A 25,999-nucleotide genomic window follows, 5' to 3' on the forward strand; every position below is an offset into this window, starting at 1 on the left:
GTCTGGGGCTGACTCCTTGGGAGGTTCAGATTTCCAACGACAATACCAATATCCACTGCACTGACCCGAAGTGGAGACGGAAGTGTCTGTGGCTCAAAGCATTGTTTTGTTCTGGTATTAATAAGGACATTGGAGTCCATTTGACCTAAATGTGATACCTAAAGAGAGATTTCTTTACATGTAGATCAGCTTTCCTTCGTCACAGTTTTACCCACTTAGAGCCAAGACAGTACTCATCTTCTGTCTTGAATTGGTCATAACACAAGGCGCTCTTTCATGCAATGCCCAGCACATTGCTGCAATCGCAGAGAGAATTCATCAACATCACTACATCCTCCAAGTGTGAGTTTCAGCATGTCACTGAATACTCTATTAATAGAGCTTTTTCAGGTATACAGTAGAGAACATACTGACTGGTTCGGCAATTCGAATGCCGTGGAACAAAGGAGATTATAGTGGCTAGATACTGCCTGATCCATCACACCTGCTGACCTCCCCACCTTCGAAGGGATCTGCAGGAGGTGCTACCTCACAAAGGCAGCTGATATCATCAAACACCCACACCACCCTGGCCACACTCTCATCTCGCTGTTACCATCAGGAAGAAGATATAGGAGCCCAAGAACCCGGTAATCTCCAGGTTCAAGAAGAGCTTCCCAACCAGCACCGGACTCTTGAACCATCCTGCACAACTCTAACTACAACCCTGCCACAACACCAATCTACTATGATTGTACACCACATACTTTGACGTACTCTGACGGTATGATTATCTAGTATTACATCAATCTCTCGTTATAATGACCCATGGGGCAGTGTCTGTAAAAATATTTAAATTAAAAGATTATGAAATATATTCAGAATATTAAAAAAAGATAAAGACCTGCTTTGTACATGAATGCACAGAGTCTTTTACCTGGGGTAGGGAAATCACGAATGAGGACACGGGTGCTGTTTGCCTGGAGTTTGCGCTTTCTCCCTGTGACTGTGTGGGTTTCCTCCAGGTGCTCCGGTTTCCTTCCACGTCTTGAAGACGTGCGGGTTTGTAGGTTGATTGCGCTCTGAAAATTGCTCGTGATGTGTAGGGAGTGCATGGAAAAAATGGGACAAGATAAAACTAGTGTGAATGGGTGGTCGATGGTCAGTGCAGACTTGGTGAACCAAAGGGCCTGTTTCCATGCTGTACATTTCAATCGATCAATCAGATAACATCCGAGCCAAATAATTTTATTTACATGAGGCAGTTGACACACAGCTCAACCCACTTATCCTCTATGTACAGTGCTGTTTATGAGACAACACAGCGTCAGTATGCATATAACAGTTCATGCCGCACTCTGGGCTGCTCTACATCAATCTAGGTTTAAAAAAAGATGCAGGTATGCATCCGTCACAAAAAGGCAGTCTATGTCGAAAATAAATCATTATGCTTTCTTTAGATAGACTTGAAACTAAAGTTAATATACAGTAGCCTCAATCTTCATTAGATTGTGAGGTGGGCATAATACAGTAAATGTGCTAAGGCTTGTACCTTCTGTCGATGAGATTGAGATATTAATTCTGGAAGCAACAACATCCTGTAGGAATAATCTCCACAAAGAGCAACCGGAACAATGGCAGATGACTGCATCTCCCACCTACACCCATTCTATCACTTCTCCCTCCCAGTGAAGACAACAGGGTGGAAGATTGCAACTTTCACGTTGGTCCGCCCTGTTTCGACTAATGCAATCAACTCGACGTGCACAAACGGAAGATCAAATAGAACAAGTTGTCCAAAAACTTTAAGCTGTGCACGCCACACGAAAGAAGAAGCAGTGAAGACAACCCCCGGGGAGTGGGAGGGGCCTCTAGGCAAACTCTTTCAAACTAGAGTGGCAATTGTACACTGACTACCCCAAAGCCTTGACAACTGGAGATACAGGGCCCGGGATCAGAGATGGAAGGTCCATGGCCAAGTGGGGCAAGTGTACAAGGGGAACAACCGCACTACTCTCGCAGACTGCTGGGCCGTTCACAGTGCAGCCAACACGGAGCCCAAGATGGGCCTGGGATCAGAGGTCTCAGGATAGACAGGCGCAAGGGGAGGAGGGGAACATAGAGATCAACAGGGTGAATAATCTTCCAGGATGTCAGCCTCATGAAACGCAGACCGCACAGACGAACAGAGGGAGAGAGGATCTGGGCATCTTGGTACATGGAGCCTTCAGCAAACAGAATGCATCAGTAACCCCCTCGTGACCCCAGTAACCTCCTCGATACCCCAGTAACCCCCTCGTGACCCCAGTAACCCCCTCGTGACCCCAGTAACCCCTTCATTACCCTAGTAACCCCCTCGAGACCCCAGTAACCCCCTCGAGACCCCAGTAACCCCCTCATTACCCTAGTAACCCCCTCGTGACCCCAGTAAGCCCTCATTAGCATGGCGAGTTGGGGGCAGAACAGTACGACTCTGTGGCCACCACAGCTGGAACAAAGCAGAACACACCGTCTCTCCCCCACGGTCTGACAGTCAGTGATAATGTCGGCTGCCCCAGTAACTTCAACTGAACAAGTAAATGTGTCTCCTACCAACAGCCACGTCTGGAAACAATAAGCGAGTTCGATATTCCGACTGCACATGCCCAGATCAAAGGTGGAGTAGTGAAGCAGTCGACCTTCGTTTTTTCCAGCTTTGATTCTTCGAGGTAAGAAAATACTGCTTTCAAACTATGAAATAGTTGTATTTATTGTTCCTTTGTTAAAAGCTAACATTATTTTGTTGTTTTTACTGCTTTATTGTGCTTTGGTGAGTGAGCGAGATCGTGCTTGTCCATGGTCGGTGTTGGGCCCGGGTCTGTTGAGTTGCTGCTGTGCCGTCCCCATCCCCATCCCCCCATCTCGCGACGTCCAAATTCAGTCGGCCCGCCTCCTGCCCAGCTGATTGGTGAGTATGACGTAAATTACATCACGCGCGAACTTTGCGCGAACTCAGTGCGAACTCCGCTTCCGTTTGGTCGCGCTAGATGCATGCAATCGCATGCTGGTGGGACAGGCCCTTTAGCTTTTAACAAAGGGACAATAAATACAACAATTTCATAGTTTGAAAGCAATATATTTTCTTACCTAGAAGAATCAAAGCTGGAAAAAACAGAAGAAATGAAGGTCCACTGCTTCACTGCTTTCCAGGGCTGTTTATGCATAGTGACCTTTGACCTGGGCATGCGCAGTCGGAATACCGAACTCGCTTATTATCGGTAAGGAAGAAAGGAGAGCTAGTCACACCCTGGCAATCATTACTGACCCCAGCCGCTCCACACCCATTCATGGCAGCTGTCTGTCTCACCAGTACTGGCCTTATCTTTGCATTGTGTTCACTTGACAAATATCACACACATATCCAGAGACAGGGGGAGGGAGACAGGGGGAGGGAGAGACAGAGCAGAGGGAGAGGGAGACAGAGGGGAGAGGGAAAGAGGATGGGGGAAATGAAGAGAAAAGGGCAGGGGAGGAGAGGGCAGAGGAATGAGAAGTGAGAAAGTGACTGTTTGTTGGAGAGAGGAGGGAGAAACAAAGAAGGGGGTTGGGGAGGGGAACAGAGGGAGGGGGAGGAGGGAGAAAAGGGGAGGGACACACAGAGACGCCTCATGCACAAATGGTGTCAGAAGGCACAGATGTTCCTTGTACGCTCTAACCCCGGGATATGTGGATATCCTAGCCACTGCCACTCCGGCTATGCCTCCCTGCTCCCTCCGTCCTTCAGTTTTCCCAGCTTTTCACACCCAGGAACAAAACTCCAAGGCTGTGAGCGGGACTGGACTGTGGCAGATCAAACAGACCTCCCCCGTACCCGCCTCCCCGCCCCCCACGTAAGGTCCTGGGGGGGGGGGCATCACTGGGCATTGTGCAGCCCCAGAGAGAGGAGGACTGGGAGGGTACAGCCCAGCACCATGGTCAGGCTGTCCAGGAGGCCCAGGCCCAGCCGACCCTCGACCTCGGGGTGGGGCCGCTGTCCGCTGACCTCGGGGAGGACGTGCACGGAGGCTACGTAGAGGAAAGTGCCGGCGGAGAAGAGGAGCCCGACGCCCGTGGCTTTGGTCTGCTGCAGCAACTCCAGGCTGCTCTGTGGGCGAGATAAGAAACACAGGCTCAACGATGGTGGCGCAATGGGCAGAGCCGCTGCCTCGCAACGCCGGCGACCCGGGTTCGATCCCGACCTCGGTTGCTGGCTGTGTGGAGTTCGCACGATCTCCCCGAGATCCCCATGCTGCTCCGGCTTTCTCCCACATCCTAAAGATGTGCGGGTGATGGAATACAGAACAGTGACAGACCCTTCGGCCCACAATGTCCGTGTCCAACATGATGCCAAGTGAAGCTAATTGAGATCCACATCCCTCCACTCTCCTATCCATGGTTCTATCTAAAAGCCTCTTAAACACCACTATCCTATATCTGCCTCCCACACCACCTACTGTGCAAAAAACTTGCCCTGCATATCTCCTTTAACTCTGCCCCCCTCACCTTAAAGCTGTGCCCTCTAGTCCTTGACATTTCCATCCTGGGAAAAAGGTTCTGACCATCTACCCTATCTATGCCTCTCGTCATTTTATATACTTCAATCAAGTCTCCCCCCCCCCAATCTTTGACAGTCTAAAGAAAACAATCCAAGTTTATCCAACCTCCCCTTGTGGAGAGACCCTCTAATCCAGACAGAATTCTGGCCAACCTCAACACCCCCTCCAAAGCCTCCACATCCTTCCTGTAATGGGGCGACCAGAACTGCACGCAATACTCTAAATGCAGCCTTACCAAAGTTTTATAAAGCTGCAACGTGACTTCCTAAACCTTGTACTCAGTGCCCCAGGAGGTTAATTGCTGCTGTAATTGGCACTGGTGATTAACTGATTAACTTGATTAGTACATGTGTCAGGGGAATGGGGTTGAGAAGGAAAGATAGATCAGCCATGATTGAATGGGCCTAATGGCCTAATTCTGCTCCTATCAAATGGACTGGGGTAGGAGATTGCAACCTTCACGTGATCCGCCCTGTTTCGATGAATGCAATCAACCTGGTGTGCACGATCAAATAGAACAAGTTGTCCTACAACTTTAGGCTGTGCACGCCATAAGCAAGAAGAAGACTTATGGACTTGTGAACTGACATTGGCTCAATGGACTAAAATAACCGTCTACACTGTGAGGAGATGTGGCAATGTTGACCTAATGTGTCACAGCTAATCCTAGTGCCGTGACACTCCCACGAGCCAGATGTGGGTTTGCCCAGAATCAGCTGCTCACACTAAACTCTCCCGAGGTGCTGTCCCGCGATGTAACTTACCCTCCTCCAACTTAGTACCTTCCCCTTCCCCTCAACACCCAAATCTGTCCTCTGTCATAACTATCTCAAAGCTTATGGACACAAAAAGCTGGAGTAACTCAGCGGGTCAGACAGCATCTGTGGAGAAAAGGAATAGGTGACATTTTGGGTCGAGACCCTTGTTCAGACAGAGTCGGGGGCCTCTGAAAGGTCCCGACACAAAACGTCGCCTATTCCTTCTCTCCAGAGATGCTGCCTGACCCGCTGAGTTACTCCGGCATTTTGTGTCTATCTTCGGTGTAAACCACCAACTGCAGGGGTGGAGGGAGGGGGGGGAGGGGAACGGAGGAGGGGAGAGGAGGAGGGGAGGTGGTAGGGAGAGGGGAGGGGGGATAGGGGAGGGAGTTGGGGAGGTGGTAGGGAGGGGGGAGGGGGGAGAGGGGAGGAGGTAGGGGAGGAGGTATGGGAGGGGGTAGGGTATGGACGCCGGGCAGGCCTTACCTGGCGGACGATGAAGAAGGTGGTGAGGGCGAGGAGGGGTGCTGCGAGGGAGAAGGCCAGCAGGTGGCGGTAGATCTGCCTCCGCTCCAGCCCCATGTGTAGCAGGTAGGAGACCAGGCCGAAGGAGGCGGGAGCCTGGAGCAAAGACACGGAGAGTCACCCCCTGCCTGCTCCCCCACCAGCCTCTCACCCTCCCCCCACCCAGACCCAACACGCACACACACACCTCTGGGGGGGGAGGGAGATATCTCAACTCAGACCCCCGTACACTCTGCACCCCCCCACCACCCTCCCCTTACCCCGGTATCTCCCCCACAAACCAGCTGCTGCAGCGGCTCAGCTGGCCAGGCAGCGTCCGCGGAGGGAATGGACGGGAGACGTTGTCCTTCAAGACTCTTACTGGGCGGCACAGTAGAGATGCTGTCTCACGGTGCTAGAGACTCGGGTTTGATCCCAACCTCGGCTGCTGTTTGTGTGGAGTTTGCACCTCTCTAGGACCACCATGCAGGTCACCCCCCCTCCCCCCCCAAAGTCCCAGATCACAAAGACCATTGCTCTCAGCCACCATGTCAGATCGCCCCCCTACTTCTTCCCACCCTTCCCAATTGTCATCCCTCCCTTTCTCTCCCCCACCAAGACTGATCTCCCCCTCCCCCTCACCTCAGACCTCCATCTTCACCTCCCTCAGACATTCCTCAGCACCCCTCCCCCCTCCCCACAGACCACCTCATCCCAACCTCTGACCCCCCCTGCTCCCACCTTGTGCAGGATCACGGCCAGGAAGACGATGACCTGAAGGGAGACCTGGGAAGATCCGGCGGCTGTTCCCAACGCCACCCCGTCCACTGCAAGAGGGAGGGCAGGGGTCAGGCAATCCACGGGTCAGACAGAGGGCAGGGGTCAAGGGTCGAACAATCCATGGGTCAGACAGAGGGCAGGGGTCAAGGGTTGAGCAATCCATGGGTCAGGTAGAGTAACGGCCAGAGCACAGTGTCCTTTACCCAGAGTAGGAAGATCAAGAACCAGAGGACAAGGGTCTAAGGTGAGACATGAACCTGAGGGGCAACTGTTTTCCCCACAGAGGGTGGAGGGTGTATGGAACGAGCTGCCACAGGAGGTAGTTGAGGCAGGTACTATACCAGTGTTTAAAAGAGGGGGACAGCTCCATGGATAGGAAAGGTTTAGAGGGATATGGACCAAATGTGGGAGATGGAGGAGTGTAGATGGGGCATCTTGGATAGCAAGGCCAAGTTGGGCCGAAGGGCCCCATTTCTGTGCGGTGTGACATTATGACCGCAGGATAGGAGCCGCAGTTGGTGCCCTGGCTGTTGGTCTCAAGGTCAACAGTCTGCACCAGATCCATGTACATCAAAGCAGCACACCACCCCGCCCCCTCGCCTTCCCCCCCCCCCCCCCACTCCCGACCCAACCCCCTCCCCCCTCACCCATACCCCACCCCCAACCCGCAGCTCCTCCACCCTCTCCCCCCCCCCTCACCATACTCTTGGCCCCCACAACCCCCCTTCCCCCCCCCCGGCCGCTCCCTACCTGCAGCGTGGATGACCAGTCCCAGGGTGGCGGTCAGACCGGTCCTACTCCTTGCCCCCCTCCCCTGCTCTGTGGAGGGAACAGAAGATGCCCCCATTAGCGGTCAGTCCCTGACCATCCCCTCGGCCCAGCCCTGCGCCCTCCTCTCATCCAGCTTTCTCCCCCTACTACAATCAGTCAGATAAGGTGCCGGCCCAAACATCACCAGAGGTGGGAGTGGGAGAAAGCCTGGCAAGTGGTAGGCAAATACCAGGGGGGGGGATTATTGGCAGATGGGTGGAGTAAGTGGCAAAGGCTAGAGGTGAAAATAAAACATAATTTAAACATGTGGAGAATTAAATAAAATACCAGAGCACAAGGAGGCTACAGACTTTTGGTTGTTGAGTAGAGCTACTACTCGTGGGGAAAAAAACTGTTTTTATGTCTGGCTGTGGCGGCTTTGACACTTCACGAGTCGCCTTCCAGAGGGAAGTGATTCAAAAAGTTTGTGGCCAGGGTGAGAGGGGTCAGAGATGATCTTACCCGCCCGCTTCCTGGTCCTTGCAGTGTACAGTTTGTCGATGGGGGGGAAGGTTGCAGCCAACAACCTTCTCAGCTGATTGAACGATGCGCTGCAGCCTCCGGATGTCGTGCTTGGTGGCTGAGCCAAACCAGACCATGATGGAGAAGGTGAGGACAGACTCTATGATGGCCGTATAAAACTGGACCATCATTGCCTGTGGCAGATTGTGTTTCCTCAGCTGCCGCAGGAAGTACATCCTCTGTTGGGCCTTTTTGACTGTGGAGTCGATGGTGGACCCCCCATTTAAGGTCCCTGGAGATGATGGTTTCAAGGAACTTAAAAGACTCCACAGATGTGACTGTGGTGTTGTTGATGGTGAGTGGGGTGAGGGGAGGGGGAGCTCTCCTAAAGTCTACAATCATTTCCACCGTCTTAAGAACATTGAGCTCCAGGTTGTTGCGATGGCATCAGGACGCCAGCTGTGTCACTTCCTGTCTGTAGGCAGATTCCTCCCCGTCCTGGATCAGTCCAATCAGGGTTGTGTCGCCCGCAAACTTGAGAAGCTTGACAGAGGTGTCTGTGGAGGTGCAGTCGTTGGTGTAGAGAGAGTAAAGGAGAGGGGAGAGTACGCAGCCTTGCAGTGCTCCTATGCTGAGGGTTTGCGGGTCCGAGATGTGCTTTCCCAGCCTCACATGCTGCTTCCTAAACTGGCAGGGAACATAAAAACTGACTGCAAAAGTTTTTATAGATATGTGAAAAGAAAGAGATTAGTTAAAACAAATGTAGGTCCCTTGCAGTCAGAAACAGGTGAGTTGATCATGGGGAACAAGGATATGGCGGACCAATTGAATAACTACTTTGGTTCCGTCTTCACTAAGGAAGACATAAATAATCTGCCGGAAATAGCAGGGGACCGCGGGTCAAAGGAGTTGGAGGAATTGAGTGAAATCCAGGTTAGCCGGGAAGTGGTGTTGGGTAAATTGAATGGATTAAAGGCCGATAAATCCCCAGGGCCAGATAGGCTGCATCCCAGAGTACTTAAGGAAGTAGCTCCAGAAATAGTGGATGCATTAGTAATAATCTTTCAAAACTCTTTAGATTCTGGAGTAGTTCCTGAGGATTGGCGGGTAGCAAACGTAACCCCACTTTTTAAGAAGGGAGGGAGAGAGAAAACGGGGAATTACAGACCAGTTAGTCTAACATCGGTAGTGGGGAAACTGCTAGAGTCCGTTATTAAAGATGGGATAGCAGCACATTTGGAAAGTGGTGAAATCATTGGACAAAGTCAGCATGGATTTACAAAAGGTAAATCATGTCTGACGAATCTTATAGAATTTTTCGAGGATGTAACTAGTAGCGTGGATAGGGGAGAACCAGTGGATGTGGTGTATCTGGACTTCCAGAAGGCTTTTGACAAGGTCCCACATAAGAGATTAGTATACAAACTTAAAGCACACGGCATTGGGGGTTCAGTATTGATGTGGATAGAGAACTGGCTGGCAAACAGGAAGCAAAGAGTAGGAGTAAACGGGTCCTTTTCACAATGGCAGGCAGTGACTAGTGGGGTACCGCAAGGCTCAGTGCTGGGACCGCAGCTATTTACAATATATATTAATGATCTGGATGAGGGAATTGAAGGCAATATCTCCAAGTTTGCGGATGACACTAAGCTGGGGGGCAGTGTTAGCTGTGAGGAGGATGCTAGGAGACTGCAAGGTGACTTGGATAGGCTGGGTGAGTGGGCAAATGTTTGGCAGATGCAGTATAATGTGGATAAATGTGAGGTTATCCATTTTGGTGGCAAAAACAGGAAAGCAGACTATTATCTAAATGGTGGCCGACTAGGAAAAGGGGAGATGCAGCGAGACCTGGGTGTCATGGTACACCAGTCATTGAAAGTGGGCATGCAGGTGCAGCAGGCAGTGAAGAAAGCGAATGGTATGTTAGCTTTCATAGCAAAAGGATTTGAGTATAGGAGCAGGGAGGTTCTACTGCAGTTGTACAGGGTCTTGGTGAGACCACACCTGGAGTATTGCGTACAGTTTTGGTCTCCAAATCTGAGGAAGGACATTATTGCCATAGAGGGAGTGCAGAGAAGGTTCACCAGACTGATTCCTGGGATGTCAGGACTGTCTTATGAAGAAAGACTGGATAGACTTGGTTTATACTCTCTAGAATTTAGGAGATTGAGAGGGGATCTTATAGAAACTTACAAAATTCTTAAGGGGTTGGACAGGCTAGATGCAGGAAGATTGCTCCCGATGTTGGGGAAGTCCAGGACAAGGGGTCACAGCTTAAGGATAAGGGGGAAATCCTTTAAAACCGAGATGAGAAGAACTTTTTTCACACAGAGAGTGGTGAATCTCTGGAACTCTCTGCCACAGAGGGTAGTCGAGGCCAGTTCATTGGCTATATTTAAGAGGGAGTTAGATGTGGCCCTTGTGGCTAAGGGGATCAGAGGGTATGGAGAGAAGGCAGGTACGGGATACTGAGTTGGATGATCAGCCATGATCATATTGAATGGCGGTGCAGGCTCGAAGGGCCGAATGGCCTACTCCTGCACCTAATTTCTATGTTTCCTGTCTGTCAGGAAGTTGGTGATCCACAGACAGAGGGGTTCAGGCACAGTCAACTGGGAGAGTTTGGAGTGTAGCAGCTCTGGCACAATGGTGTTGAATGCAGAGCTGAAATCCACAAGCAAAATTCTTGCATAGGTCCCCTGGCGGTCTAGGTGCTAGAGGACTCTCCAGTCCACTGGGATCTCACCTACGTCTTGAGAAGATGCAAAGATCTTTGTCAATGCTCCCTCAATCTTCTCTCTTGCCTCTCTAACTAAGCTGGGATAAATCGTATCACGTCCTGGGGATTTCATGCTCTTCAAGAACCCCAACTCTTCTCTTTAATCTCAAACTGCCCTTGCGTATTAGTATTAAATTATAATGGAACTGGGAGAATGGAGCCATGCAGCATGGCAACAGGCCCCTCAGCCAACTTGCCCACGCCGACCAACATGCCCCATCTACACTAGTCCCACCTGCCCGGGGTTTGGTCCAATATCCCCCCCCAAACCTTTCCTCTCCATGTATCCAATGGCGATATTTTATCGACTGTAGTTAACCCCTGGTCTGTGCCTGATCATTCGGAGGGGTGTTGTTACCGAGCCGACCGTCGGCGGTTGCCGTGCCTACCTCCCTGTCCCTGCCCCTGCCCGGTGATACAGGCGGTGATCTGATCGATGAGGAACATGAGCAGGAAGCCGGTGACCAGGGCGATCCCGATGAAGACGTGCGAGGGGGCGCAGGCCCTGCCCTCGGCCCCCGCCGGCGACTCCGTGGTGACGGGGTCAAGCGACAGGTTCCTCAGCCGGCCTGTAACCATAGAGATATCACCGCAACGTAACCACATCACACTCCCAGCTCCCACCATTGCCCACCCCATCCTACCCACTCACACCACCTACCTGCCCTCGCCTTCACCCATCCCTTCCCCCTCTCTCCCATTTCCCCTCTCTCTCTCCGATCTGCCTCCTGAGCTCCTTTGCCCCCTTCGCTCCACTGGTCTATCTCTTGATCCTTCCCCCCCATCTCTGCCCTTTCCCACTCTCCTATGCTGTACTGTTCCATGCTCCCTCTCCCAGTCCCCACAACCTGGGGCCACTGCTCCCCCCCCCCCCCCCCCCCCCCCCCCCCGCCCGGGCGAGTGCAGACCACCTACCTGAGGGGGGGGCCGCCATCAGCAGCTCGATGCCCTCGGGAATGACGACAGCCAGCGCCGTCCCACACAGCAGCCCTGCTCCCAGCACCGACACCTGCCTCAGCCTCGCCTGCACGCGGGGAGAGTGAGAGATGGGGGAGAGTGAGGGACAGGGTGGAGAGGGACGGGAGAGTGTGAGACGGTGGGGGTATGAGCAGGACGGGGGGAGGAGGGACGGGGGGAGGAGGGACGGGGGAGTGAGGGACGGGGGGAGAGAGGAAGTCAAGGGTGGACTGGGGCGGGGGCAAGAGGAGAGTCGGGGGGGGGGGGGGGCAAGGGGAGAGCGCAACGAGGGGTGGAGAAGGGGCAGTGGGGGGCGGATGGGGGAAGGGGCGAATCCCGGATCCGCCAGGAACTCAAAATAAACCTCCGATTCCGAGTGACTTGGAACTGCAGACGCTGGAGTCTGGAACAAAACATATGTACTGGAGGAGCTGAGTGGGTCAGGCAGCATCTGTGGAGGGGATGGACCGGTGACGTTTCAGGTGGGGACCCTTCTTCAGACTGATGGAAGTTGCATTTTGATGTTTGTCACCTTGATGTAACGACCGAGGTGGAACTGTTAATGGTGCCAGGCATGCTCAGGCACCCCACACACGCAGACACACAACATACAAACATACACACGACACAGGCAGACACAACACCCAAACATGCAGACACACGACACAGGCGTAAGGGCCTGTGTTTGAGCTGTCTGGCTGTGTGCCTGTAGCTGGGGCGGCTAGACGTGCAGCAGATACGCCGTGCGGTGGGCAACAGCAGAGAGATGGTGTGTGACGCAGCATGGCTCTGCCCGGGCCCTGCCACTGATTCCAGCCTCAGGCAGGACCTGGGTCACAGCCAGCCTCTGCTCAAAGCAGCCTTTGTGCTATCACAGGCTCGGAGGAAAGCTTCTCACACCCACTGCCAAGGCTCCACTCAGCCTGTGACCAACATGGCAGGAGGGACAGGGGTGGTGGAACACATCCAGACGCAGACACGCATACCCGCACAGACATGCACAGGCACACATTATACACACCATGCACACAGACACATATACAGTTATATACACACACTATATATGCAGTGTATTCAGAAAATATTCACTTTTTCCACATTTTGTTACGTTACAGCCTTATTCTAAAATGGATTAAAAAAACATTTTTAAATCATCAATCTACACACAATACTCCATAATGTTTGCAAAGTAATTAAAAAGAAATAACTGAAATATCACATTTGCATACGTATTGCATAAGCTGCCACCACCATGCTTCATCGTAGGTTTGGTATTGGCCAGGTGATGAGCAGTGTCTGGTTTCTTCCAGACGTGGCACTTGGCATTCAGGCCAAAGAGTTCAATTTTGGTTTCATCAGACCAGAGAATCTTGTTTCTCATGCTCTGAGAGTCCTTTAGGTGCCTTTTGGCAAACTCCAAACAGGCTGTCATGTGCCTTTTACTGAGGAGTGGCTTCCGTCTGGCCACTCTACCATAAAGGCCTGATTGGTGGAGTGCTGCAGATATAGTTGTCCTTCTGGAAGATTCTCCCATCTCCACAAAGGAACTCTGGAGCCCTGTCAGACCATGTATGGCTGCTGTGGTTACTGGCACACTTATCTTCAGTGATGATGCTAATGGTAGTGGCATCATGAATTCTGGGGGTCAAGGAAAGAGCGTTCACGTCGCAGCCCTGTTTCAACCAATCTTTCCGCCACCACGCACAAGAAGCACAAGAAGCGCAAGACAGACACCATTGTGCAGATGCCGAGAAGTGTGTTCAGCTCTGGCTGAACAACTTCTAATCTTGTGTGTGGACTCGATAAGAAGAAGAATGAATTCTGAAGTGTAGACACATCCTGCTCAAATAAATAAATGATGGGTCTTTGTCCCAAACATTATGGAGGGCACTGTACACACACACCCACACACACAGATATATGCACACACAGATATATATACACACACACACACACACACACACACACACGCCTTCTCCACATAACCTTTGACCCCTGTACTAATCAAGAATCTATCTATCTCTGCCTTAAAAAATATCCACTGACTTGGCCTCCACAGTCTTCATCACCCTCACAGATTCATCACCCTTTGACTAAAGAAATTTCTCCTCATCTTCCCAAAAGAACATCCTTTAATTCTGAGGCTATGATCTCTTGGTTCTTGGTTTCTTGGTCCTCCAAAATATTCCAACTGGAATATAAACTGGAGGTGGTGAAGGGAGGGATTAAGCCAGAAAGGGTTATCTCTAGTCCTAGACTCTCCCACTAGTGGAAACATCTTCCCCACATCCACTCTATCCAAGCCTTTCACTATTCTATAAGTTTCAATGAGGTCCTCCCTCAATCTTCTAAACTCCAGCGAGTACAGTTCCAGTACCGACAAACGCTCATCATAGGTTAACCTACTCATTCCTGGATCATTCTTGTAAACCTCCTCCGGACCCTCTCCATAGGGAGGTTGCACGGCAGTCGAGGTCACGACCAGTGACCCGTACTGTTGCCAAGCAACGCCTTCTGGAGTGCAAGTAGGCACTTACTATGGCTGCAAGTGCATCGGGCCCATCTTCTGTTCCTGCATTCGGACTCCACGCTGACTGGTTCCACACTCGCGGACCCCAGGCCATCCGTCCCCTCATGTGGGAGTCGGGGGCGGGGTGAATCACCCCGGTGTGGGGGTCGGGGGTGAATCACCCATTGTGGTGGTGGGGGTCGGGGGGGTGAACCACCCCGATGTGTGGGGGTCGGGGTCCGGGAGTCGGGGGGGGGGGGGGGTGAATCACCCCGGGGGGGGGGTTGGGGGGGTGAATCACCCATTGTGGTGGTGGGGTCGGGGGGTGAATCACCCATTGTGGTGGTGGGGTCGGGGGGTGAATCACCCATTGTGGAGGTCGGGGGGGGGGGGTGAATCACCCATTGTGGTGGTGGAGGTCGGGGGTGAATCACCCATTGTGGTGGTGGGGTTGGGGGGGGGGGGTGAATCACCCATTGTGGTGGTGGGGGTCGGGGGGGTGAATCACCCATTGTGGTGGTGGGGGTCGGGGGGGTGAATCACCCATTGTGGGTTGGGTGCCGGTGCAGTGGCTCTGGGTGGGTGGAGAGACCAGACTGTCCCCAACTCTGCGACGATGTTGCCGGGTTATTGGCCCCGTGTGTCCGCTGCCCGGAGGTGAGGACCCGCTCCACCCGGCACCGTGTGTGTGGGCGCTGCCCGACCCACAGCCCGCCAGTGCGGTCGCACAGGGGGAGACGGGGCAGAGGGCGGCCGTGGCTGGACAGCGTTGACCACCGGGGGGGGGGGGGGGGGTGGGGGGGCTGTCCTGAGGGATCCGCTCCTTCGGCCACTTCCACCTTGGTGCTCGGGTTCAGAGCACTCAGTCACCCTCCAGCCCCGGTCTGTCGTGGGCTGGGACTTGCCCTCAATCCGTCGGCACGCTGCTCTTTCGCAAGTCAGTGAGCGGCAGTTTTCTCTCACAGTTAACCCTATTTCCACAATTTACAGCGCAAAAATTGACCATTTTGCGGTTTTTAACAGGTAAGAAACCGTTCCGAATGTTACCAGTGTATGCCGAAAGCTGCCTTGTACTCCAGAATGATTGAGCTGCTCCGTGCGTCATGCTCTTTGACCCGTTGACCTTACAAGCAACTCCCCCCTAAAGCCAGGTCACCCTTCCTCAGATATGGTGTCCAAAATTACTCACAATATTCCAAATGCGGCCTTACCAGCACCTTATATAGCCTCGACATTACGTCACTGTTTTTGTATGCAAACCCTCTTGAAATAAATTGAGTTTGCTTTCTCTGAACGAAGAAAAGAGTGGGAAAAGGACAAGATGAGGCGTATCCCTGTTAGCTGTGTTCCTCTATCGCAGGTTCGAGGAAGACTGAGCAACAAATCCCAAGACCACCAGCACCTCAGTGTGATCCAGACTGCGCTGCCAGGGAGAAGCTCTAGACAGCCAGCGCCTCTACAGCACTTGCAGTGCCGGAGACTCGGGTTCAATCCCGACTGTGGGTGCTGTCTGTATGGAGGTTGTATGTTCTCCCCATGACCACGTGTGTTTTCTCCCAGATCTTCGGTTTTCTCACACTCCAAAGATGTACAGGTTTGTACGTTAATTGGCTTGGTATAAATGTAAATTGTTCCAAGTGTGTGGGGATCGCTGGTCGGCACGGACTCGCAAGGCCGATGGGCCTGTTTCCGCGCTGTATCTCTAAACTAAACTGGTACTGAGCTGCCGGGACAAGCCCAAGATGGGCAGCACCACCACACGTGCGCCCTGATGGCACGAGACAGCATCCCCAAGTGTTCCTGGACTTTCTCACCACTGTCAGTAAAATATATCACGCGAGTTCACCCAACTGTGAGTGCCGGTGTGGTCACTGCCGAACCCGGCGTCATCCCCACATGCACACACACACACACACACACAAAAGGACGCCAAGTGGTGCGTCTCTCTGCTAGATGTGTTCCCCTGTCGCAGGTTCCAGGAAGAACGTGCCACTGGGCCAAACCCCAAGGCCACCAGCGCCTCCATGTGCTCAAGACTGAGCTACCGGGAAGATGCCCTAGACAGCCAGCACCTCTACTGCGGCTAAAACTAAGTGGCAGGAACAAGCCTGAGACCACACACACACACACCGAAGAGCTGAGCACAGGACAGGTCATCCTAGATGGCAACGCCCAAAGAAAACTAGACATCACCCCAGTGTCCCCACCGGTACTTTACACACACAGACCCGTCCCCAATGGTACTGTATCCCAGTGTTACACAGACAGACCCATCCCTCTTGGTACTGTATCCCAGTTTTATGCAGTAACAGACCCGTCCCCACCAGTACTGTACCCCAATATTATGCAGTGACAGACCCGTGCCCCGGTGTTACACAGTCCCTGGCAGAAGCAATCTTACTCCATACGGGACAGGGAACAACGTCAAGATTGTGGAGTGATGGAGCCAACCAGGAACAACATCCTTGCAACAGGACAAAGAGTGTGTTGCAGGAACTCACCGGGTCAGGCTGAGGACATAGTAAAAGTGCTGAAGCAACACAGACTCTGCCTGAGCCGCTAAGTTCCTCCAGCAGTTTGCGTTCCTCATTGCTGCCCCTGCGGTTGTTTGTCTCTTCTTCAGACTGTAGGGAGAGTCCGGGTGTTTTTCTGCAGCTTTCTACCCCCCTTCCCTCCTCCTCCCTGCGTCTGGAGAAGGGTCCCGACCTGACACGTTGTCCGCCCAGTCCCTCCACAGCCCAGATCGTGCAGCATTGAGTTTGTGCATCGCTCCACCACTCACTCCCCGCTCTCCTGCTCCTGGTCCCGGCCCCGGGTCGGGTCTCGGCGGGGATCCCGGGGTCGGGTCTGGGGCCTCACTCACCTCGGGCAGCCGGACGAGCAGCGGGATCAGCCCCAGGAGCAGCGACCCCCCGAACATGGCCAGGCTCAGCAGCGCGATGCTCAGCGCCCCGTCCATCGCCCAGCCCAGCACGGCCACACGACCGGCTCTGCTCTACACCGCTCCGCTCCGCTCCTCCCTCACCCCCACCCGGGCTCTCCTCCTCTCCCCCTCCTCTGGAGCCCCTCCCCTACACTAACTCCTCCCTCCTCTCTCTCGCCCCAACCACCCCTCTATCTCCCTCTCCCTTTCCCCTCCCTCTCCTCAAACTCACCCTCCTTTCACCCCTCCTTCCCTCTCTCTCTCCCAACCCCCACGATCTCCCCTTCCTCCCTTCCCCACCCCCTCTCCCTCCTTCCCCTCTCCACCCTCCCTCCATCCCTCCCTCCCTCTCTCCCTTCCATCTCCTTCCCCCCCTCTTTTCACCACCCTCTCTCTTCCCCACCCCTCCCTCCTGTTCCCTCCACCCCCTTCCACCTCTCTCTCTCCTTCCCTCTCTCCCTCCACCCCCTCCCTCTCTCTCCATCCCTCTCTCTTTCTCCATCCCCCTCTCTCTCTCTCTTTCTCCATCCCCCTCTCCCTCTATCCCCCTCTCTCTCTCTCTCTCCATCCCTCTCTCCATCCCTCTCTCTCCATCCCCCCTCTCTCTCTCTCTCCATCCCTCTCTCTCCATCCCTCTCTCTCCATCCCCCCCTCTCTCTCTCTCTCCATCCCTCTCTCTCCCTCCCTCTCTCTCCCTCCCTCTCTCTCCATCCCTCTCTCCCTCTCTCTCCATCCCTCTCTCTCCCTCTCTCTCCCTCCCTCTCTCTCCATCCCTCTCTCTCCATCCCTCTCTCTCCGTCCCTCTCTCTCCATCCCTCTCCCTCCATCCCTCTCTCTCCATCCCTCTCTCTCCATCCCTCTCTCCTCCCTCTCTTTCTCCCACTTCCACCTTCCTCCTCTCTAACAAACTTCCCACGACTCCACTGTTCACGTCGCCCCCCCACGGCCGCGCTGGAAACTGCATGGAGCCGCCAGCCCCCCGGCGGTGGAGGGTGGATGTGCAGGCACCCGGGGTTGGGCGAGTTTAGCCCCAGAGACACGGACTCTCCTTCCAGTCCCTCTCTCCACTATTCCAGTGCTCCCTCTCATAATGCGCAAGGAGCATTACGTGCAGTTTTGGTCTCCCTGCGAGAGGAAGGATGAGCTGAAAAAGGCGCAGATAAGTTGTACTTGGATGTTACCAGGACACGGTGGCCTGAGCTTTTAGGGAGGCGTTGAGGAGTGTATTCCTTGGAGCGCAGGAGGATGAGAACTGATCTTATAGGGAGGTTTCACGGCAGTCGGGTCACGACCCATGACCCGTACTGTTGCTACGCTACGCCAAGTGGAGTACACGCGATGAACTGCAGGTAGGCGCTGACCATTGTTTCCAGCGTAGCGGGCCCGTTAAAACCCGCCGAAATTGTCAATTTTTGCCTTACGTGCAACCCCCCTATAGAGGTGCACAAAATCACGAGGTGAATAGATAGGGTGAATGCACAGTTTTTTACCCAGGGTTGGGGAATCAACAACCAGAGGACATGTTATCCATATCCCTCAATTCCCTACATTTCCATTGCCTATCCAAAAGCCTCTTAAACGTCACTATCATATCTGCCTCAACCACCACCCCTGGCAGCACGTTGCAGGTCCCCGCCATTCTGTGTGTGGAAAAAAACCTGCTCCGCACATTTTCTTTCAATTTTGCCCCTCTCACCTTAAAGCTATGCCCTCTAGTTTTGGACATTTCCACCCTGGGAAAAAGATTGGAGATGACTGTCTATCCTATCTATGCCTCTCATAATTTTATATACTTCCATCAGGTCACCCCGCAACCTCCAACGTTCCAGGAAAAACAATCCAAAAATCCGAACACATCTTCCTGATGTACTAGTGGCCAGAGGATCTGGGGTAGTCGGAGGAAATCCACATTAGGAAGGAAATGGTGTTGGATAGACTGATGGGACTGAAGGCTGATAAATCCCAGGACCTGATGGTCTGCATCCTAGGGTACTTCTGAAGTGGCTCTAGAATTTGTCGCATTGGTGATAATTTTCCAATGTTCTATAGACTTCTGTTGGTGAGGAATGAAATCCAGTCCTTTGCAAGGGGTGACATTGAAACAGGAGCTGTGGAGTCAGTAATGATAGAACTAAGGAATTGTAAGGGTAAAAAGACCCTAATGGGACTAATCTACAGGCCCCCAAACAGTAGCCTGGACATATGGTGCAAGTTGAATCAGGAGTTAAAATTGGCATGTTGCAAAAGTAATGTTGTGGTTGTTATGGGAGATTTCAAGACTGGGAAAATCAGGTCGGTACTGGACCAGAAGAAAGGGACTTTGTCAGGTGCCTTTGTGATGGATTCTTTGAACAGCTTGTATTGGAGCCTACCAGGGTGAAGGCAATTCTGGATTTAGTGTTATGTAATGAACTGGATTTGATAAAGGACCTCAAGGTTAATGAGCCATTAGGAGGCAGTGACAATAACATGATCAGGTTTAATCTACAATTGGAGAGGGAGAAGGGTAGATCGGAGGTGTCAGCGTTGCAGTTGAATAAAGGGGACAATGAGGGAGGAGCTGGTCAAAGTTGACTGGAAAGATACACTAGCAGGGATGACAGTGGAACAAAAATGGCAAAAATTCCTGTTTCTAGGAATAATACAGAAGGTGCAGGATCAGTTCATTCCTAGGAGGAAGAAAGATTCCAAGGGAGTAAGGGACGACCATGGCTGACAAGGGACGTCAGGGACAGTATAAAAATTAAAGCAAAGAAGTACAACGTAGCAAAGATGAGCGGGAAGCAAGAGGATTGAGTAATGTTTAAAGAACAGAAGATAACCAAAAAGACAATACGGGAGAAAAGATGAGGTACGAAGGTAAGCTAGTCAAGAATATAAAACAGGATAGTAAAGCTTCTTTGGGTATGTGAAGAGGAAAAAATTAGTTACGACCAAAGTTGGACTCTTGAAAAAGGTGAATTTATTATGGGGAACAAGGAAATGGCAGATGAGTTGAACAGGTACATTGGATCTGTCTTCACTAAGGAGGACACAAACAATCTTCCTGATGTACTAGTGGCCAGATTATCTGGGGTGACGGAGGAACTGAAGGAAATCCACATTAGGCAGGAAATGGTGTTGGTTAGACTGATGGGACTGAAGGCTGATAAATTCCCAGGGCCTGATGGTCTGCATCCCAGGGTACTTAAGGAAGTGGCGATAATTTCCCAATGTTCTATAGACTCAGGACCAGTTCCTGTTGATTGGAGGGTAGCTAATGTTATCCCACTTTTTAAGAAAGGCGGGAGAGAAAACAGGGAATTATAGACCAGTTAGCCTGACATCAGTGGTGGGGAAGATGCTGGAGTCAATTATAAAAGATGAGATAGCGGAACATTTGGATAGCAGTAACAGGATCGGTCCGAGTCAGCATGGATTTACGAAGGGGAAATCATGCTTGACTAATCTTCTGGAATTTTTTGAAGATGTAACGAGGAAAATGGACAAGGGGGAGCCAGTGGATGTAATGTACCTGGACATTCAGAAAGCATTTGATAAGGTCCCATATAGGAGATTAGTGGGCAAAATTAGGGCACATGGTATTGGGGTTCGAGTGCTGACATGGATAGAAAATCCATGAGTAGGGATTAACGGGTCCCTTTCAGAATGGCAGGCAGTGACTAGTGGGAGTACCGCAAGGTTCGGTGCTGGGACCGCAGCTATTTACAATATACGTCAATGATTTAGGAGCAAAGAGGTAATTCCACAGTTGTATAGGGCCCTAGTGAGACCACACCTGGAGTATTGTGTGCAGTTTTGGGACCCCTCATTTGCAGAAGGACATTCTTGCTATTGGGGGAGTGCAGCGTAGGTTTGCAAGGTTAATTCCCGGGATGGCGGGACTGTCATATGCCGAGAGAATGGAGAGGATGGGCTTGTATACTCTGGAGTTTTAGAAGGATGAGAGGGTATATTATTGAAATGTAAGATTATTAAAAGTTTGGACACGCTAGAGGCAGGAAACACGTTCCCGATGTTGGGGGAGTCCAGAACCTGGGGCCACAGTTTAAGAATAAGGGGTAAGCCATTTAGAACGGAGACGAGGAAACATTTATTCTCACAGAGAGTTGTGAGTCTGTGAAATTCTCTGCCTCAGAGGGCGGTGGAGGTCGGTTCTCTGGATACTTTCAAGAGAGAGCTAGATAGGGCTCTTAAAGATAGCGGAGTCAGGGGATGTGGGGAGAAGGCAGGAACGGAGTACTGATTGGGGATGATCAGCCATGATCACATTGAATGGCGGTGCTGGCTCGAAGGGCCGAATGGCCTACTCCTGTACTTATTGTCTATTGTCTAAGTGTCCAACCTCTCCCTGTAGCTAATGCAGGGCTTAGGTAGCTAATGCCCCCCTAATCTAGGCATCATTCTGGTAAACCGCTACACCCTTTCCAAAGCCTCCACATCCTTCCTGTAATGGGGCAACCAGAGCTACACACAATATTCCAATTGCAGCCTGACCAAACTCTGATAAAGCTGCATCATTACTTCCTGACTCTAATACTCATTGCCCCCCACTGAAGGCAAGCATAACATACGCCGTCTTTACCACTCCATCTAATGTCTTGCCACTTTCAGGGAGCTATGGACTTGGACCCCAATATTCTTCACTACATCAATTCTGTTAAGGATCATGCAAGACTCTTAGCAATATTGATTTACAGAGAGATATTGGGCTCCAAGTCCACAGCTCCCTGAAAGTGGTGACACAAGTAGATGGAGTGGTAAAGAAGGCACATACCATTAATTGAATATTTTCCTCTTACATTTGACCTCCCAAAGTACATCTCACACTTGCTCGGATAAAACTCCATCTGCCATTCCTCCGCCCACTTCTGCAGCTGATCTATATCCCGCTGTATACCTTGACAGTCTGTGGCCCCAGCAATCTTGCTGTCATCTGCAAACTTACTGACCAAACTGTCTATGTTTACGTCCAAGTCATTTATATGTAACACAAACAGCAGAGGTCCCAGCACAGATACCTGCAGAATTCCACTGGTCACAGACCTCCAGCCTGAATATTGTTCTTCCACCACAACCCTCTGTCTTCTATCAGTGGGCCAGTCTGAAGAAGGGTCTCAACCTGAAACGTCACCCATTCCTTCTATTCAGAGATAGATCCAGAGATATCCAGAGATACTGAGTTACTCCAGCATTTTGTGTCCATCTTCAGTTCTGAATCCATGCAGCCAAGTCACTGCTAATCCCATGCATCTTAATCTTCTGGACAAGTCTACCATGGGAGACTTTATCAAACACCTTGCTACAATCCATGGAGACAACATCTACCGCCCTACCCTCATCGATCATCTTCATCACCTCATCAACTAACGTGAAGGAGTTAGTAAGGTCATAGGTGATAGGAGTAGAATTAGGCCATTTGGCCCATCAAGTCTACTCTACCATTCAATCACGGCAGATCTATCTCTCCCTCCTAAACCCCATTCTCCTGCCATCTCCTCACAACCCCTGACACCTGTAAGAGAAGAGGTGCCGCGTACAGATGGATAGTGATGGGAGGGGGGAGAGGGTGGACAGGGCGTGTTGTCCGCAGTGTGTGGGGAGAGGATGAGAAAGTGGGAGACGATTTTAAACCATCGCCACAGCACGTGGACCCGCAGCGTGTTTGCAGTCCGTCCAATGAGAGAAGACGATGTGCTCCCTGACGACCAGTCCGTCCAATAAGAGAAGACGATGCGCTCCCTGACGACCAGCCGTCCAATGAGAGAAGACGATGCGCTCCCTGACGACCAGCCATCCAATGAGAGTAGATGATGCGCTCAGTGACGACCAGCCGTCCAATGAGAGAAGACAATGCGCTCCCTGACGACCAGCCGTCCAATGAGAGAAGACAATGCGCTCCCTGACGACCAGCCGTCCAATAAGAGAAGACGATGCGCTCCCAGAAGACCAGTCCGTCCATTGAGATAACGCCTGGTCTCCTGAGCGTCGGGCCCGACCAATGAACGAGGGCTCCTCCTGGTGACGGAACAGCCCGACCAATGAGAGAGAACAACGCGCTCCCTGACGACCAGTCCGACCAATGAGAGAGGACGCCTTACCCCTTGACGACCAGACCGACCCATCAGGGAGGATGCTTCGACCCTTCATCGAGGCAAGTCAAGGAAGGAGAGTTCACGTCGCGGCCTTGTTTTCACCAATCTTTCCACCACCACGCACAAGAAGCCCAAGACAGACACCATTGTATGCAGATGCCGAGAAGTGTGTTCAGCTCTGACTGAACAACTTCTAATCTTGTGTGTGGACTCGATGAGAAGATCGAGGCTCTGGTGCTGACGTCATGGCCCCCCCCCCCCCCCCCCCGCGGGCGCCATTTTAAACAGACCCTGTTCGCAGAGTTTAAATACGCAGCAGCGCCATTTTAAACGAAGCAGTGGCGCCACAGATGCCTTTTCTGCAAAAACACTACCCGTGTTGTCGGGGACTGAAGAAGGGTCTCAACCCGAAACGCCAGCCATTCCTTCTCTCCAGAGATGCTGCCTGTCCCGCTGAGTTACTCCAGCTTTTTGTGTCTGTCTTGGCTTACTCTCAATGTTGTCTTCTTGTAGGCGACGGGATTCCCAAGAATTGTGACGACTTTCTTCACCAAAGAAAACAAGCTTGAATCGTTTTTTTTTTTGCCTTCCTGTTAATCTTGTTGTGGAGCCTGGAGTCCAGAAACAAAGAATGGCATGGTTCAGAGGGATATGGACCAAATGCTGGCAGATGGGACGTGTAGCTAGGACATGTTGGCAGGTGTGGGCAAGTTGGGCTGAACGGCCTCTTTCCACACTGTGACATAATTCTATGACTCTAAGCAGATATTGGTTTGCACCAAAGACATAGACAGACAAAGTGTTGGAGCAACTCCACAGCTCAGGCTGTGGCTCTAGAAAACATATAAAAATATAAAAATATTATAATATTCGGCCCTTTGAGCCAGCACCACCATTCAATAAGATCATGGCTGATCATCTAAAATCAGTACCCTGTTCCTGCTTTTTCCCCATATCCCTTGAATCCTTTAGCCCTAAGAGCTAAATCTAACTCTAACTCTCTCTTGAAAAGGCTCTGGAGGAAAAGGATGGGCGATGTTTCGTAAATTCTTCAGGAGGGTCCTGGCCCGAAACGACGCCCATCCTTTTTCTCCACAGATGCTGCCTGACCCGCGGAGTAATTCCAGCACTTTGTGTCTGTTTCAGTGTTTGAGGAGTTTAAACATTGATTGATACAACAAGGAAACAGGCTTTTTGGCCCTTCTTATCCGTGTAGATTTGGATATTCACTTGAGCTAATCCCATTTCCTTTGGTTTTGCACATAACCCTCACGCTTTCCTATCTGAACTATTGTGCTCGCCATGTGACTGCTGCCTGTAATGTGCCTCGATGCTTAGGATTTTGGCTGCAGCCAGGAAACTAGCATTGAACATCCAGTGAGTTTGGAGGAGTTTGCCAAGGTGTCTGAACTGCACTGTAGACATCACTCAAACCTCGTAGACCACAAGCTGTGTGTTTAATTTGAGAGATGCATGTGAAAATCCTTTTTTCGCATACAGTTCAAGAAAAACCTTACTCTGAATAAGCACAATTATACCCAATTACACGAGTATAAGAATAGTAGATAACATTGAAGCATTGAAGAGTCACCACGTTTTCAGCACCATCTTGCATCCTTCCAGATTGAGTTTCTTCAAAAATGTAGTCTTACCCTGTGTCGGTGTTGCAGGGGTCAGCCTGGCCTGGCGATGTTGTCTGTGTCTCCACCGTTGCTCTGTGCCGCTGTAGGCCGCGTCTGATCCGCACACATGACCTCTGTGAGGCCTCCATTCCCTCTGATCCACGTGATCCTCCAGGTGCTGCAGGGCCTCCAGCGGCCCACTCTGCACATGGCAAGGATGGACAAATCAAATCAAGGAGATGTGCAGGGGCAAGTTTTTTTTTTTGCAACACAGAGTTTTTCGGTGTTTATTTCACATTTCGATTTTCATTTACAGATAATCTCAATCTCAAAAATTATGAGGCTGGACATTCAGATCTTTTTTCCCAGGATGGAAAATTCAAACACTAGAGGGCATAGCTTCAAGGTGAGTGGGGCAAAATTCAAAGGAGATGTACGTTTTTTTCAACACAGAGGATGTTGTGTGATTGGAACGTGCTGCTGAGGTGTTGGAGACTGATGCGTTCATTTATTGTTAACACAGAGGGTGGTGAGCGCCTGGAACCTGCTATCAGGGGTGATGGTTGAAGCAGATGCGTTAGTGGCATTTAAAAGATGTTTGGATATGAATGTGGATATGCAGGGAATGGAGGGATATGGGTTATGTGCAGGGAGATAGGTTCATAAATCATTAATGTTTAATGTTTTATGTGTGATTCCTAACTGTCACTGTATGTCATGTTGTCACTTGGGGGCGGAGCACCAAGGCAAATTCCTTGTATGGGAATACTTGGCCAATACATTTATTCATTCATTCATTCATTCATTCATATAAGTGACGGTTTTGGCATCCTTTTGCATTATGGATGGTGAGAAGTTTGGATGCCTGTGTGTTTGGGTGTGGGGTCATTTTGATGCAAATCCTTCAATATATAATTACTCCTGACACCATTTTTCTTTTTTCTTTTGTCGCTTCCAGGGTATGAAACAACTTGCACAAGATGACGGGCTGATCTGCAGTATTCATACTGTGGCAACGAAAGTTCCAAACAATATCCGTGGCTGCCTCCATCAAAACTGGAGTTGGACCACAGAGCAATCCATTGCATGTGTGATTATTGCAAGTATTGATAAATATTGTTGTGTATGGTGTAAAATATTCATGTAACCAGTTCAGTGGAATTGTGTGTAAGCAAGAACTGCAGATGCTGGATAAAATCGAAGGTAGACACAAAATGCTGGAGTAACTCAGCGGGTGAGGCAGCATC

The 25,999-nt window shown here is 51.3% G+C and overlaps 1 protein-coding gene and 1 long non-coding RNA gene across 3 annotated transcripts; one reads left to right on the forward strand and one right to left on the reverse strand.

The window, feature by feature from the left end:
* Positions 1 to 1,211: 1,211 nt before the first annotated feature.
* On the reverse strand, positions 1,212 to 17,185 carry LOC116973029 (zinc transporter ZIP9-A-like). The gene is made up of 8 exons (XM_033020669.1): positions 16,976 to 17,185; positions 11,562 to 11,670; positions 11,036 to 11,215; positions 7,346 to 7,414; positions 6,557 to 6,642; positions 5,798 to 5,932; positions 2,372 to 4,102; positions 1,212 to 2,251 (listed from the first exon to the last, which is right to left on the reverse strand). The coding sequence occupies exons 1-7, from the start codon at positions 17,069 to 17,071 to the stop codon at positions 3,872 to 3,874; spliced, it is 906 nt and encodes a 301-aa protein (XP_032876560.1). The 5' UTR covers positions 17,072 to 17,185; the 3' UTR covers positions 1,212 to 2,251; positions 2,372 to 3,871.
* LOC116973031 lies at positions 15,478 to 25,999 on the forward strand. 2 transcript variants are annotated; one of them, XR_004411979.1, is made up of 3 exons: positions 15,478 to 15,706; positions 25,069 to 25,158; positions 25,711 to 25,999. It is a non-coding gene; the product is annotated as an uncharacterized LOC116973031 (long non-coding RNA). The 2 variants fall into 2 exon arrangements; XR_004411980.1 differs by lacking the exon at positions 15,478 to 15,706 and adding an exon at positions 17,871 to 18,384.

The sequence above is a fragment of the Amblyraja radiata genome, chromosome 5, assembly GCF_010909765.2.
Source record: "Amblyraja radiata isolate CabotCenter1 chromosome 5, sAmbRad1.1.pri, whole genome shotgun sequence".
NCBI classification, from domain to species: Eukaryota; Metazoa; Chordata; class Chondrichthyes; order Rajiformes; family Rajidae; genus Amblyraja; species Amblyraja radiata.